Source organism: Diplotaxodon limnothrissa, linkage group LG18 (genome assembly GCF_057381915.1).
Source record: "Diplotaxodon limnothrissa isolate DT_005_m linkage group LG18, D_limnothrissa_male_GT1.1, whole genome shotgun sequence".
NCBI classification, from domain to species: Eukaryota; Metazoa; Chordata; class Actinopteri; order Cichliformes; family Cichlidae; genus Diplotaxodon; species Diplotaxodon limnothrissa.
In genome coordinates, this window is record NC_140613.1 from 30,267,851 (window position 1) to 30,283,728 (window position 15,878).

Here is a 15,878-nt window from a genome sequence, read left to right on the forward strand (position 1 = left end):
AAGAACTTTTCTGTCGATACAGAGTTAACCCCGGACAGTTTGAATTCAGTTTTGACATGTACTGCTGAATCTATGAATGGCGCTGTGGGTTCGCAACCCAAGAATGGGGAGGGGGACTTAACGGGCTGTTTCTGCCCTGTTCTCTTAGAGCAGAGAAGCCTAAGCAGAACTGTTTCTTCTGAACTCGTTCAGCTAGTTAAACCGAGCCCTAGAGGCTCAGGGGAGCCTATACCACCCCCTGCATCACGCTCACTACAAACACCTCCTCAACCGTTAGCCCGTTCAGCAGCCCAGCTAGCTGTTCAGCTGCCCTCAGCTCAGTCAGCTGCCCAGTTAGCCACTCCGTTACCCGCAGCTCAATCATCTGCTCCTTCACTAGTTTCATTCTCCCCACAACGGTCACTTCAGTCTTTCTCAACCCAGTCTCCTGCTGAGCAGCCATCTTTTCTCACTCGTATTAAGCAGGAAAACATGCTCAACAGGACTGTTTTCGTTCCTCGAAAGCTGGCCCGATTAGAGACATTTACTACCTCCAGGGCCTCCCCAGAGTCCGAGTTTCAACCCGCAGTTGACTCTGGACCCCTGGGGGCTAAGGAGTCAGCCGATGACTGCACCCAACTGTTGCCTCCTGAGCCTAACCTATGTGTTGCTCAGCCCCAGTCAGCATCAACGCTGCCAGAGGCCCGTGTGCCTGCTGGTCCTGTTCTGTCCCTGCCAGAGGCCCGTGTGCCTGCTGGTTGTGTTGCGTTCCTGCCAGAGGCCCGTGTGCCTGCTGGTTCTGTTCTGTGTATGCCAGGGGCTCCAGTGCCCACTGGGTCTGAGACTGTTTTTGCTGGGGGGCCCGAGGAGCCCGTCCAGCCACCAGCTGCAGTCTCATCACCAGCTGCAGTCTCATCACCCTCGCCTGCTGCGGCCTCAGAGTCTTCGGCCTCGCCTGGTCCGGTTTCAGCATCTGCTTTGGCTTCATCCTCGTCGCCTGGTCCAGCGTCTGCTTTGGCTTCATCCAGTCCAGCCTCTGCATCCTCATCATCCTCGTCTGGTCCAGCCTCTGCATCCCCGTCTGGTCCAGCCTCTGCATCCCCGTCTGGTCCAGCCTCTGCATCCCCGTCTGGTCCAGCCTCTGCATCCTCGTCATCCCCGTCTGGTCCAGCCTCCGCTTCCGCCTCGTCTGGTCCAGCCTCCGCTTCGCCTGGGGCTGCAGGGGCCACGCAGCCTTCAGGTCCCCTACTACCGCCTCCACATCGTCGGTCATCTGCCAGGCCGCTTGTTGGGCATCTCCGCCACCGTGGACGCCCTCCTGAACACCCTCCTGAACGCCGCCACTGCCTTCCGCGTGGCCGGCCCCCGGATCTGCTCTGTCGCCGCCACTGCCTTCCGCGTGGCCGGCCCCCGGAACTGTTTGCCCGTCGTCGCAGTTGCCGTCCACACAGTCGGCCCCCTGAACTTGACCTTCTGGGTCTTTCTGGGCTCTGTCCCTCCTTCCTGGTCCCCCGCCGCCCACCCTGGTTGGGTTGTTTTCTGTTTTTGGCTGTTTTTTGTGCTTCTGTTGGGCAGTCTGGAGCCCGCCCTTGAGGGGGGGGTACTGTCACGGTCCTGGGTCGGGTCGACCCAGCATTTTGAGTTTCTTATGTTTTGGTTTATTTTTGCATTATGGATTGGTTATTCTCTGGTGATACTGTTTTGATTACAATTATATTCTGATTCTTTAGTTATCTGATGATGATGTTGATGACGATGATGATTATGTCTGGTTTAGGTTTTGTTATCTTGCCCTTATGTTTGGTTTAGGTTGCCTGTGCTTGGTCTTCTCTGCCCGTATGTCCCTCTGTTTGTCCATGACGTCATTATGCCTGTTTACGAGTCTGTCTCTGTCTGGCGTGTGCTTCCTGTCTTATTTTGTAGGTCTGTGTCCTTTGTCAGTGCGTTCAGCTTTGTGCTCTCCCTGTCTCGTCAGTGTAATCAACGTCAGCCGTGTCTCCCAGCTGTTTCCTCTTTGCTCCGTTCACCTCTTGTATTTAGTGTCTGTGTCTTCCCCTACTCGGTGTCGCATCGTTAACGTCTGTTCACCCTCACTTGCTGCGTGTTTAGGATTTCCAGTCCTCCTGCATCTCTGAGTTTTATTTTATCTTGATGTTCTGCTCCAGCAATAAAGCTGCATTTTCTGTCTAAACCTCGTGTCCTGAGAATCCTGCATTTTGGGTCCACCACTCCTGCCTGCCTGCCACACAGCCGACCATGACAGAACTAGCCATTGTAATTAAGTCTGCTGATATCAGCACAATCTCACATATATTTCATAACCTTTTTATTCAGTGAATTTATTCAGTCAAGATCGGTATAAAAGCTGCACGTAGGCTGTTCTTTCAAGTCAAATCCATACGATGCATCTTTGTGCTGCCGTTGACCCTGCTTTAAGAAATCTCCTTTCTGTGTCATGTAAGGCAGCAGTCCCCAACCTTTTTTGCGCCACGGACCGGTTTATGCTCGACAATATTTTCACGGACCGGCCTTTAAGGTGTCGCGGATAAATACAACAAAATAAAACTAGTACCGGTACCGAAAAAAGAAGATTTATTCATAACACACGTGAAAAGTACCAGGAAAACCGAGGTAACGATAAAAACGATAACAAAATAACGCTGAAAACCGATAAAAACCCTGAAAACCATACATTTCACACCTGAGCCTCAACTCTCGTGGCCCGGTACCAAACGACTCACGGACCGGTACCGGTCCGAGGCCCGGGGGTTGGGGACCGCTGATGTAAGGGATAAAAATGTGAGCCTGGTCACTTTCAGCTGCAAGACGGCTGGCTCAGCGTGTCGCCAGTGATCTTCAGGGCTGCCTTAGCTGTAATCTACATTGTGTTTCTACTGCACAATTTCAGCAATTAGTAAAGGTGACAACTGATTTATCCTCAGTTGTTCAAAGGACTGCGGAGCCACTCAGAAGGCAGGTGGTGTACACAGTCTGTCAGAGGAGGGTGGTCTCTCTTACTACAAAACCCCCCCTGCTGTTCTCAAGGTCATACCACTAGCGTGGGCTCCCTAGAGATGTTATGTACGTAACTTGAATGCAAGCAGCTCCTGAAGGGGATTTCTTGTTGGAACTTATAGCAATTGTAGGCCTATAGATGAAAAAGCTAGAAAAGCACATTAGCAGAGGTGAGCTTCCCTGTGAGACAGAACAAACATCTTTGCTGGTTTATGTATTTTTTTTGCACAGTGTTCACTTGACTTTTCTCATAAATGAGTTTAGGTGCAGTGATGCATTTCAACAGATATAGAGCATATACCGTACTGCTCAGTGGGCAGGATGGTTTAACCATATGCTTGAGAGTATGATATGTTGTGTAATAGGAGTGTGTTCTTTTATTTTTTTTCCCCTTTTTGTGCGTAAGGAAACAATAACTAAAGCTGATAATTGACTGCACTGATGTAGAGTGTGCAGTTTTTTCTTAAACGGGTGAACATTCAAGTACTAGTAGCTTCAAATGTGGCTTCGATAATAGTTGATAATAGTTGTTGAATAGACATCCAAAAGATGACTTTGTTGGCTGACCAACATTGAGATTTGGTTTAAAAGGAAAAGTGACAAGCTGTCTTCTCAGACTGTTAAACGACGTCTAGAAAAAACATTTTTGCATCAAACTTTGGTTGAAAAGTGAAAGGAGAATCTTAATAAACAAATTCAGCCTCAGACGACCAACAGGTTTGAACCCACAATCTTCTTGCTGTGCTGCGGCAGTGTTAAGGTTCACGTCGGAGAATTACAGTCCTAATCAGATGTATTTTAATATAGTTGTAGTCTGATGACTAGCCCAACCTTCATGCCTGTGGAAAGGTAGACACACAAACAGAATGGCAATCTCTGAAGTCTCAGATTCAAAGTGGTCCACAACAAGGATGTGTCAAAAAGCAAGCACTTACTGAAATACACTGGGAGACTTGAGGAATAAAAAGTGAAACGAGAGCAAGATCAAGTGGAGGACAAAGGAACCTGTTGCAGAAGAGAGAAATATGACAGTGGGATGAAAGTACGCTGCAAATGAAAGATGGGAAATGGCTTCACAGACAAAGAGACATAGCCAACATATTCATTTCCCCTCCCTCCACATAACAACCTCCTGCTGCCACTCATGATGTAAGGCTGAGGCAATTAACCTCCTTCATCTGTCACACACTCATGACTGTGTGTGCGTGTGCGCGCATGTCTTTAAGGGCTTGGATGCAAGTGTTTGTGCATGCCTGAATCCATGTGTGTAAGCAAGCAATAACATGAGCCAGTGTACATCGAGGCAATATTATGTGTGCACGAGACTGCGCGCGTGTGTGTGAGAGAGAGCGTGTGTTTCAAATCAAAGATAAAATCCCACTGCCTTTCACCTCAGGGAGATGATGTCATACCCTGCACAGCGAGTAGCAATGCTGGCAAACAGCTGACTTTACTCAGGATGGGGAAAAGTCATCTTTGTCTTGCAGCTGCAGCATGACATCATTCATTGCATTTTTGACATGTGCAATATGTGTTTATTTCTTACTTATCCACTCATTTAGCATGCATTGAAAATGGAAATTCACATTGTGGGAGAGTCACTGTTTTTCATTAGAACACTGCAAGTTGCAGACATGTTAAGTCCGTCAGACCAAATTTAATACTGAAGAGCAGATCTGTCAGAGTTGTTTAGACACCACTAAGTTAAAAGAGATGAAAATAGATATTTATATGATCAAATTTTGAAATATGAAAAATGACATCAACTTACAGGCTATAACTAACGTGTGATCTATAACAATGGGAAATTACACACTGTGCTCCAACAGTTTAGCCACAGGACATTAAATGCATTATTTTTAGATTTTGCAGAATGTAGAGCTAATTGGCTATTTTCATCACAATAAGCAGCCTCTGTGTTGTTCACAGATTAGGAAATGCTACTGGGATAGACAACATCTAACACTTTAAAAGATTTTAGTAACAATTTAGGCATGCATGCATGCATGGATTAATTGCAAATTACAAGCTCTTGCAATCCTCTTGACTTTCCAGGAAAAATGTCTTAATTCTTTGCATCATTTTTTAAATAAACATGCATGTAGGAGCTACTTTGCCCAAATATCAGACACATTTGGGCCTTTTGGCAAAACTCTGTCACCACACTGCCAAGTGTTGTGTGGGCCTCATCTTGCCCAGAAGTCATGTAGCATGCTTAACATGGGTTGTGGCAAGTATTGTGTGAATGCTGTGGGTGTATGTGTGGCCCAAATGTCACAATGTAACAAATATCTGTCTCATAAGGTGTGCATGAGAATCCAGAGATATAAAGACATTGATTCTTCAAAGTGATGCTGCTAGCAACAAGTGGAATTTAAAAAAAACATATTAAGGTTTCGTCAGAATATTTTGAAAATCTACATAACCAAAACTATCCTTATATAAACTGCTTGTAGTTTTAGTGTCATTAAAAAACAACAACTACTACTTAACATTACTGTCCAAGAGAGAAATAATCGGTGCATTGTGTTGTTTACTTAAATTACATCCGAGACCTTTGTGCCTAGCTGATTCTTCTTCTTCTTTTAGCTGCTCCCTTTAGGGGTCGCCATAGCAGATCATCTGTCTTCATCACACCTGATCTCTAGCATCCTCTTCTGTCCCACCAGCCTTCTGCATTACCTCCTTCACTACACCCATTAATCCTCTCTGTAGTCTCTTTTTCTCCTGCCTGCGTGCAAGCTCCATATTCAGCATCCTTTGTCCAATATATCCAGTATTTCTCCTCTGCACATGTCCAAACCATCTAGCTATTACCTTTCTAACATTGTCTTCAAACCACTCAACCCTAGTTCTCCATCTGAAATATATACATTTCTATTCTAGTTGATCCTGGTCACTCCCAATGAAAATCTTAACATCTTCAACTTGTCTCTTTTTTTCATGCTGCCATCTCCAAGTATACATTATAGAAGGTCTCTCCTGTAAAGCTTCCCTTTCACTCTTGCTCCTTTTCTTCTGTCATAAATCATTCCTGACACTCCACCTCTCTTGTGCACTGTCCGTTGCTTTGGAATGGTGAATCCAGGTATTTAAACTCATCTACTGTCACCATCTCTACCATGTTCACTTTCCCACCCTTTCACTTGTCTCCCTCTCACAAACAAATGTGTTCTGTCTTGCTTCAACTGACTTTTGTTCCTCTTCTCTCCAGTACATACCTCCACTTCTCCAGGCTCTCTTTCATCTCCTCACTACAGATCACTGTTGTTCATTCATACAGTATGTCTAAATGAAAGATTTTGATGATGCCTTATGTGTCAGAATTATGAGAACAAATGAGTTACATTTTCTTGAAACACTGTGTCTCTTTGGCTTTCAACCCCCAAGGCATTTTACACCAAAAAACTAGTCCACCCCAAGGATCACTTCCCCTGGCACAGAATAATATACTGTTGGGCACTACAAGAGGAGTGCTGTGAATTATACATCGGGGAAACCAAACAACCTGGTTAAGCAGATTGCTCAGTGCAGAAGAGCTACCTCATCAGGCCAAGACTCCACAATGGCCACTCTTTCAGTGATGAGACTATAGACATCCTGGTTAGGGAGGAACGCTGGTTTGAGTCAGGAGTCAAGGAGGCCATTTATGTGAAAATGGAACAACTGCTCCATTTTCACATAAATGCTCTTTCTCATATCTTCATGGTATGGCTCGTGAATTTTGTCTCTCTGTAGCTGCTACAGCTCTGCTTCTTGTTCTTGAAAACGAGTACTAGAAAACTTCTTCCTCAGGCCTCATTCTGAAATTGATAAGCAAACTGGTGTAAAACTCAACAGCCCTCTCCCATAGAAATCTCCAAACCTCCTCATGTATGGCATCTGGATCAACTGCCTATCCACCCCTCATTCTTTTCACTTCCTTCTTGCTAATCCTCTGCACGTCATATGTCTGTGACATCATGATTCACATCTGTTCTCCACGCTCTAATTTTCTACACTCATGAGCACCTCCTGCTCCTTCAATCTTCTTAACACACTCTCCTCACCTGTTAGCACACTTCCATTCCTGCCCTTGATAACCCTAACCTGCTGCACATCCTTTCTAGCTCAGTCTCTCTGCCTAGCCCACTGATACAAGTCCTTTTCTACTTCCTTATTGTCCATCCTCACATGCAACTCACTCAGCCTTTGCAGTTGCCAGCTGTTTTTGCTTCCCTCCTCCTGGACTACTGCTGTCTACTGTCCCTTACTATCCCATTTAGCAGGTCATATGTTAAAAGCAGGCACTAACTGTGAACATTGCTTGATAATGGTGTCTGCTCCAAAAATAATGATTAATGAGGTGTTATACTTTGAGATGATTACTCTAAAGATATTAAGGTACTAAAGTCAGAGTTTATCATTTATTATCTCTGAACAAAACCCTAGTTAGGCTGTCCTTTGATATAACAGCGTATTTTGTTAGCTAACAAGATGAGAAGTGTTAAGAAAGCATTTTTTAGTAGAATTAATGAGATGTAGTTTTTTACTGTAGCCAGTATTGCTATTGCTAAGCTAATATTCAGCAAAATCTGTATGCTTAGCAAATGGCACCTTTAAAGAGTTAAAGACACCAAAATTCACTGACTCACAGATGCAAAAGTCAGCTGCAATTATTATATTAAATGCCAAGGTTACTGAAGAAAACAAGAAACAGCATGCCGCCTTTGGCCTGTTGAGCAGGAGAAAAAATGAAGTGGCAGCTAGTCTGTTTTGCTAACATGACACTCCCAGCTAATTGCTGTCATAGAACCAGAAGCTAATCATTTAGAAACTCCTTCTGACCACAAAGCGGGACTGCACCGTCTTAAACACACAGGGTCCAAACAGCAGACAGGGTTAAGACTGATTTGTCAAGGGGCTTAGATGGCACTCAAAGACGTGCACACAAACGCACACAAATTCATACAAACTCACAAAGACAGATAACAGAAGCTGTAATTACAGAGTTGCTGCTCAGCCGTGAGTGAACAACACAGCTCCGAAGAGAGGACGCCTTATTCCAAGCACACACTCCCACACAGATCTGAGGATAGGATGCTTTACCACTACTACGGCTATAATTACTACCATAAAAGAGAGTGCTAGATAAGTGCAGATATGACTATGGGTGGACACTCTCAAATGCTTTAACATATAATTACAGGAATACATAGATTAGAGCGCAGGCAATTTGTAAGATGAAGGTCAACAAGAATTACGACGTTGTAGTACTTCAAGGTTATCACAATTTGCGTGCACGAGTGTGAGCTTATACATATGTGAAACCTCTCAAGAAATCGGAGTGCTCAATGTCGAAATATGGTGATTTGCCTCTTACCCTCTTTGTCCTTTTCTTGATAGGTTCAGCCTGATATGTGCACTGTATGTGTTTGTGTGTCTCTGTGGGTGAGTCACTCGAGTCAGCGAACTATATGTGTGTGTGTGTGTGTGTGTGTGGCAACTGGCTAGAGAAGTGGACCTTAAGTGGTAGGATAGAGGAAAGTTACTCCAGTTTCTTGGTTGGTTGGTCACTGTATGTTCAATTCAGGTGAGGATTAAGAACAGGAGAAATGTGCAGTGGAATTTTGTCTAAGTGATTTACTGCCTTTAGTACATCATTAATTACAGCAGCCCACCGGTGACTTGAAACTAAACTTTAAGGTTAGTTATAAGGCGTTAGCGTAGCAGACTTTACTCCTGTGGAAGTAAAAAGTCTTAATAGTTGGATAGTTACAGATATCTCTGCACCAGTAATTGTTTGTCTGTTTCTTTATTTGATCCATGGCAGTACAAAACAGTACATGTACATGTTTTGGGTAGTACAAAACACAGTGGTAGCTTCCTGACAGCGTTTGAGTGATACCAGAGCAGCTTCACTACAGCGTGGCGTTCATTCTACAAGTGTCTGCTGAAGGACTAGAACACCACCTTCATGAAATAATTCCTCATTTGATGTTTTAATAAATGCAGTCTAACATGTCCCGCCAACATCTTCAATAATAACTAATGACCACGAAGCCCAGATCCTAAATTTATACTCAAACAGCTCAGTGATGCTCTTGGCCCCATGAATGGGTGTATGCATCATCGGTTAAATCTAGTTACGTCTGCCTATAAGGCCACAGTTTTACTCGCTCTGTGCAAGCTTTTATTTACATATAGGACAGAAAGGCAGAAGGATATTTTGGAGTGTTTTTGAGGGCACGTCTGAATACTGACAATGCAATGGAGAATACACAGACATCTGCATAGAACAATAACCGCTGGTGTCGTCTGCCATTGTTAATTTCATTATCCATACCTGCTTTACTTCCTGTAACATGTCAAGCTCTGGAAATGTCTGTCATGCTAGTTTTAAGAACATGTGTCTGGCTCTTCAGATTGCTGTAAAGCCAGTAGCTGTCTGTGTTGCAGTGTTTGCTGAATCAAGCAGCTCACTAAAACCTACTAAATATTTAAGTGGTTTCTGGCCTGAAGATGTTTCTGTGTCTGCCTTTCTTTCTGTCTCCTTCCTGCTTTTCCTTTTCTTTTCTCTGAACTCTTCTTTGTTTTTCAACTTCCATCTCCTTGCCATCCTCAGGTGTTTTGTGGAACTTGTCATCATGTGATGCCCTGAAGATGCCCATCATCCAGGACGCTTTGGCCGTTCTGACCAACGCTGTGATCATCCCACACTCGGGCTGGGACACCTCCCCGCACACGCAAGAGGACCGCAAACTGCACCTACACTCCTCCCAGGTTCTCCGCAATGCCACCGGCTGTCTGCGGTAGGTGTCTCTACCTGTTCCTTAGGAAAAAAAACAGTATTCACACATTTCAAGAATCCAACATACAACTGGAGAAGTCTCTTTTTGAAGATGTTGTGCTGTTCACAGTCCTACTGTTACCGGCCACATCTAAAAAAGTCTCTGTTAGTTAAAACAGTGTTATTTTTAAATTGTACGCTGTGTTATTTTTAACGCCCTATACACAGAGAGAACTGAGAGAATTAGCTGCATTTAAGATGAGTCATCGTTTGGCTTCAGAGCTGCTGTGGCTTTGCTTTTTCTCACTGGAGACGTGGTGCTAGTCTTACAGTTCAGTAGTGACACGTGCTTTTATCATTTTGTTTTGGGTCTTTTACTCCAGCACGTTGGATTAAAAATAAACCTTTTGCGTATGAAAAAATGTGAAAGCTGGTTCTGATAACACACAGTATGTCACTATTTGTTACCTGAACAACACCTGGCACCAGGATGCATTATGGGAAGAAGGCAAGCTGGCAGAGCAAGAGAGTGTGATGCTTTGAGTAATGTTCTTCTGGGAAACCTTGGGTCAGCAACCACCAACTAAACACAATACTTTGTAAAATATCCAAGAAAATTGTTTCTGCAGAAGATGGAAACAACAAACTGGTTTTGCCACTTGGGGCAAAAACACCGGGATGAGTACAACCAGACTACAAAGGAGGATATATTAGCAGCTGGTGATGTAATTTGCGACTCAAATCTAAACAAATGATTCCACAGAGCGTCACTGGAGCACGTTCAGTTTCTTCTTCAGGTTCCAGGCAAATGTCAGGCTACAAAGGAAGAAAGAAAGAGTACAAAAACACCAGGTTTTTCTCTTATACTCAACTTTTGTGCAAAATTGGATAATTGGATGTCTTTCTGCCTTAAGTAGTGACCTAAATGAAACCATGTGAGAGGTTCACACAAGACATATGTGAAACTGGACGAGGAGACTTGATCGGTTTTGCATTTTCAGAGGTCACAATCCAAAACAATAGTGATTCATAATCTTTGTATCAGTGAGAGGCTTTCAGCATTACAAAATCTTCATGATGAAATTTCTGTGGTTGACTCTGAGCTCATAAATCTTTCTGATGCAGACGTGTAAGCAGTCTACGAGACATTTTTTGATGTGCTATTCATTTGAATCCATCACAGCCTTCTACATCAAAATAAGAACAGAAAACATAGCTTGCAGTATTATGACAAGTCCACCTAAAACAGTCTGTACGTACCTTATTGGTTGAATCGACCCTGCATCTGTCCATATCCCTGCACACTGACAGCACGTTATACAACAGAACAAATAAGTTTGCTTTAATAATGCAGCAGCTCACATCATTCACTGAATTTTTTGACAGTTGGACTGGGGGCTATTTCGACACATTTCCTCTCGAGGATGTGGCACAGGGTGCAGCGGGAGCTGAGTGGGAACGCTGCCATGACTGTATTTGCATGTCTTGCTTCCTGTCGACACGCGCATGTCTGTTTGTCCCTCTGCCTAACTCGGTGTGTGGGCCATTAATCTCAGCCGCGATATATCTCCTCATCCTCCCCCAGTGAAAATAAGCTACACATACTGGCTACTTACAGAGGCTTCTGTAGCTGCTGGTGTGTGTGTGTGTGTGTGTGTGTGTGTGTGTGTGTGTGTGTGTGTGTGTGTGTGTGTGTGAGAGAGAGAGAGAGAGAGAGAGAGAGAGAAGGCACACATCTGATACAGCAGTGCGTGTGTGTTTTTTGATTCTAGTTGGCGTGAGTGTGTTGCAGGAGATAGCTTTGTGTGGATCAGCTCCCTAAACTCGAAGGGCTAATTCATCTTTCTCACGCCTTGTTAGGGAATGCTGGGAGTCTGATTAAAGATTGAATATTTCATGGCGGGTTTGGTATATCGCCGGCCACCTGCTCTCTCTCTCTCTCTCTCTTCCATCTCCCATTATCCGCCTCACATTCTCATTTTCTCTCTCTCCCTCTTTTAGTCACTTTCTCCTCCCTCGCTCCATTTCCATCTCGTCCTATTACTCCGTTTCTCCTCTCTCGATCATATTATCCCTCCTTTATGCCTTTCTTCTTCTGTCTCACGCCGTCTCAGCCACACTGTCTCTCACTTTCACACAGGCACATTTTCTCCCTCTGCTAACTTGCTGCTTCACGCCATATGCTGTCGAACCGGCTAACGGGAAGAGCTAAAACTTGTGCTGTCAGACTGCTGAATGTGAATTATGTGCATTGAATATGGCAGCTAATGAAGAGACAGTTAACCCATTTATTCACTGTACTTGCAGACATGCCTCTGCCACGCTTCTGGGACAAATTACGTCACTATCTGGTATCAATATGGGTGAATGAAGGCAAGAATGTGATTCTTTTAAATGCTTCTCATCAGGGGACATTTGAACCTTTCTCACTGAAACTACACACAGAAATGCAGCACCAACTCTTGCAGTCTTATATAATAAGGCAACAGGCTTTTCTTTAGCTCTCAACTGATCTACCATCAGTCCATAGAACGAATGATCTGTGTGGGTTAAAGAATACATTGAAGGCCTGTAATAATCACTGACTTGATATAGCCTTTTTGCAGAATCCTTCTTTACAATGATTTTTTGTGGACTTTCTTTTGCTTTGTTGCTTTGTTACAAAAAACATTTGCCATTAAAATCTGAAAGCAACAATCTAAATTGTCCATTATGTAGTCCCTAAATGAGCAAAATGAGAACTACTGATGGATTATAATGCAGTTTTGGACATTAAATTGCTCCATGTACTTGTAGATACATCCTGCCAGCTGTCAAAGAGAGAACTAAATGTGCACACAAACAAGGGCAAAGCTAAATAAATATATCGAATGAGACTTTGTTTTTTGATTAGAGAATTAAAGATTAGAGAAAGACAAAGAAATAGGCTCTTCAAAGAGTGACATTTTTGTCGATGGACATTTTCCCTCAGCTATAGCGGCACGCTGTGGGTTAATCAATTGTGCTCGCTTTTAAAACCTGCTTTATAGACATGTAACCTTTGTCCTGCATTGTGATTCTCTCCTTATTTAGATTCTTCACACCGAAAGATCATAATGAGAGATAATCTGTAGCAGTGGTTTGCAAGGGAACGCTTCAGAGGGATTAATTATCTGTAATTGAGTGTGGTTAATTAAACTGAATCTATTAGCAAGTAGTAGCCAAAATGTGGGAAATGTCTGCAAGAAAGAAGTATATAAAGAGGTTTACAAATATTCTTAAGTGTTCTTTACTTTGGCGTTTATCGGCGTGTGCCCTGTGTGGCTCACAGTGCTTTTAGTCAGTGTGTCTGTGTGTTTGGGCTCAAGACAAAAAGAGAAAGATTCAGACTAGCACACAGATTGTCAACAACCTGAAATATTTAAGCAATTATTTGACAGTATAGTGAAAATATAATGCTCTCATAACTTAATAAAACTGAGAGACATTCCGCTGAGGGTCAGAATTAAACAGCCCGCTGCATTACTTAAACATGTAACTTCACCGCTACATGTTTGGAGGTTTTTTTGCATTACATTTAAGGTCAGGCCTCTCTCTCAAACTCTCACCAATACATTCAGAACTACACGACCTCAACAGACTTGGGTATTAAAACAAACATGACTGGCTATTAAAAAAAATCCAGAGTGATTCCATGAAGCTTTGAAAACTGGTAGCTTTTATAAACACAGCCTGGGAGTGAATAAAAATGGCTTTTGCCTTTTTGTTTAGGACGAGTAGCTTGGGATCAGACATCTAACCATTTACCAGTACAGGACTTCATTCAGTTTATACACTGTTTGGAAACTCTAACAGTTAGAGCTTTTGCTGTTCTACCATTTCTTCGTGATTTTTGTCAGTTGAGTTTTGTTTTTGTCGTTGTAAGTCCAGTGACACTCCATTAAGGTCTTTTTTTTTTCTTCCCGTAAACCCTCAATAAAATATTTTTTTCTTACTGAATGCACCTTTGTTTTTACTGGTTAGGCTTTTTGATGCTGGTTATGGTAGAGAAATACTTCAGCCACGCCTCCAACAGTACAAGTGTTTCTCTTTGTGTTCTTGCTGGATAATATCTAATTTCCGCACTGTATATGCTTGTTTAAATATCGAGGGTTTTATGTTCTACATTTTTCTCTCTTATTCATTTCACTGTTGAGAAGAGTTGATAAATGTGAGGCTTCTAATCCTCCCACTGCAGGCGAAACACCTTTTCCATTACATCGATTTCCAGCAACATTTATTTTTAGGAGGTGTATGTCTATATCGGCCAAAATTCTTAATGTACACATGTGTGTTAGAGTTATATTTACATCACAAAAGTAGGGCAGGAGATATTGTTGACTGACTTTCCAATAATCACAACTTACTGTGTTCAGCTGTGGTGCTACTCTGCTACATGTGCTGCATAAAACAACAGAGTTGTAAGAGTTGTAAATTGTAAGGTAAAAATCCAACAATAACACGAGAGAAAACCCCAACAATCAGACAACCCCCTATGAACAAGCACTTGATGACAGTGGGAACAAAAAACTGCCTTTTAACAGGAATAAATCGAGGCAGACCCAGGCTCAGGGAGGGAGACGGGGCAAAAGACTCAATGTAAAAGAGAGTCAGAGATTGATAATAACTAATGAATAAATGCACAGTGATGTTTAAATACACTGAGACTGACAAGAGGTCAGTGCAAAAGAAATGCTCAGTGCATCGTTGGAAAGCCCCCAGCATCAGTTTTAATTTCTCTGAATTGACTTGATAGCTACTTTTAAGCTAAATGCTATTTTTGTGGCCAGGAAAAAGTCAGTACTGGACACAAGATACACAGAGCACTTGAATTTCTAAGGAAAGGGTAGTCTATGATTGTGTGTTAAACAGTCTAAAACTTTTTAAATTGCCATACTGGTAATACCTGATTATAATCGTCTTAATTCCATATTTTTGGATGCCCATTGGCTGATAAGTTTTTTTTTGTCTACTTTGAAAGCATTTATTTTAAAACGGTAGAAAATTTGTGAAGCCATTAATAGTGCACTATTTTTGAGTTTTGTATCTGCACATTAACCACACATTGTAATAACCTTCACTATCATAAATAGCCAATTCAGAGGCAATGGAGTATTCGGATGTTAACAGAGTTTACATAACTTAATTAAATGCATAATTGCCATTCATATTTCTGCATTTGGTGTTTATTTGTGTGACAAAATGAATTAGAGGTGTCGTCTTGCAGCTAAACAGCACCATGCCTTTTTAAATTAATTTGTTATTCTCTGAGAAAAATCAAATGCAGAGCTTTGTCTTGGTGCCATTTCTCACTGACACTGAGGGCACAAGCATTTCCTAGCCATCTCTAATAGCCTGACATTTAAAGGACATTACATCCAGCCTCTCTCCTCTCTGTCACACAGACAAGCATTTCCATACATTTCAACAAGCACATGTGCTCGCACTCAGAAAACCTGTGAGGAAACAAAAACTAATGGGCAATTTGGTGTGTGGAATCTTCTAAAAGCTGTTCTGTTTGTCTGTTTTACAGGAATGTGAGCTCTGCAGGTGAGGAAGCCCGTAGGAGGATGAGGGAGTGCGAGGGTCTGACTGACGCTCTGCTCTATGTCATCCAGACCGCTCTGGGGAGCAGCGAGATTGACAGCAAGGTAATGCACATACACACAAATGAACGCAAATATCTGCAAGGCATACAAACTCAAATAGCCTCTAGCTCATTCACACACACACACACACACACACACACACACACACACACACACACACACACACACACACCTGCACACAGTAAAAGAGAATGATGTGGAAGGGCCCTGCAAATGTGTTTGTGTGTGTCCTCTTGTTTGTACACATATCATCAAGAACTCAAATGCACGTGGTGCTTTTGCTTTCCAAACATGTGTACTATTTATGATTTGCATAAATCTGCATGTGGAAAATGCAAATGTGTTTAATCTTTTCCCTCACGGACTGTATGCGATCACTGTATATGCATAATCACTCTCAATCATGTTCAAAGCTTGCAGGCCACAAATACGCTGCAAAAAATGATGCACAGGTTAAAGTTTTTTGTTGCTACATTCACAGCACACAA

At 42.8% G+C, this 15,878-nt stretch overlaps 1 protein-coding gene across 1 annotated transcript in view; it reads left to right on the top strand.

Annotated features, from left to right (window-relative positions):
• Positions 1 to 15,878, top strand: part of ctnnd2b (catenin (cadherin-associated protein), delta 2b) — a 240,464-nt gene that overhangs the window by 197,285 nt on the left and 27,301 nt on the right. The window contains exons 15-16 of the mRNA XM_085378966.1: positions 9,599 to 9,785; positions 15,315 to 15,432. Of these exons, the coding sequence (XP_085235092.1) occupies positions 9,599 to 9,785; positions 15,315 to 15,432 (305 nt within the window). The remainder of the gene's footprint in view (positions 1 to 9,598; positions 9,786 to 15,314; positions 15,433 to 15,878) is intronic.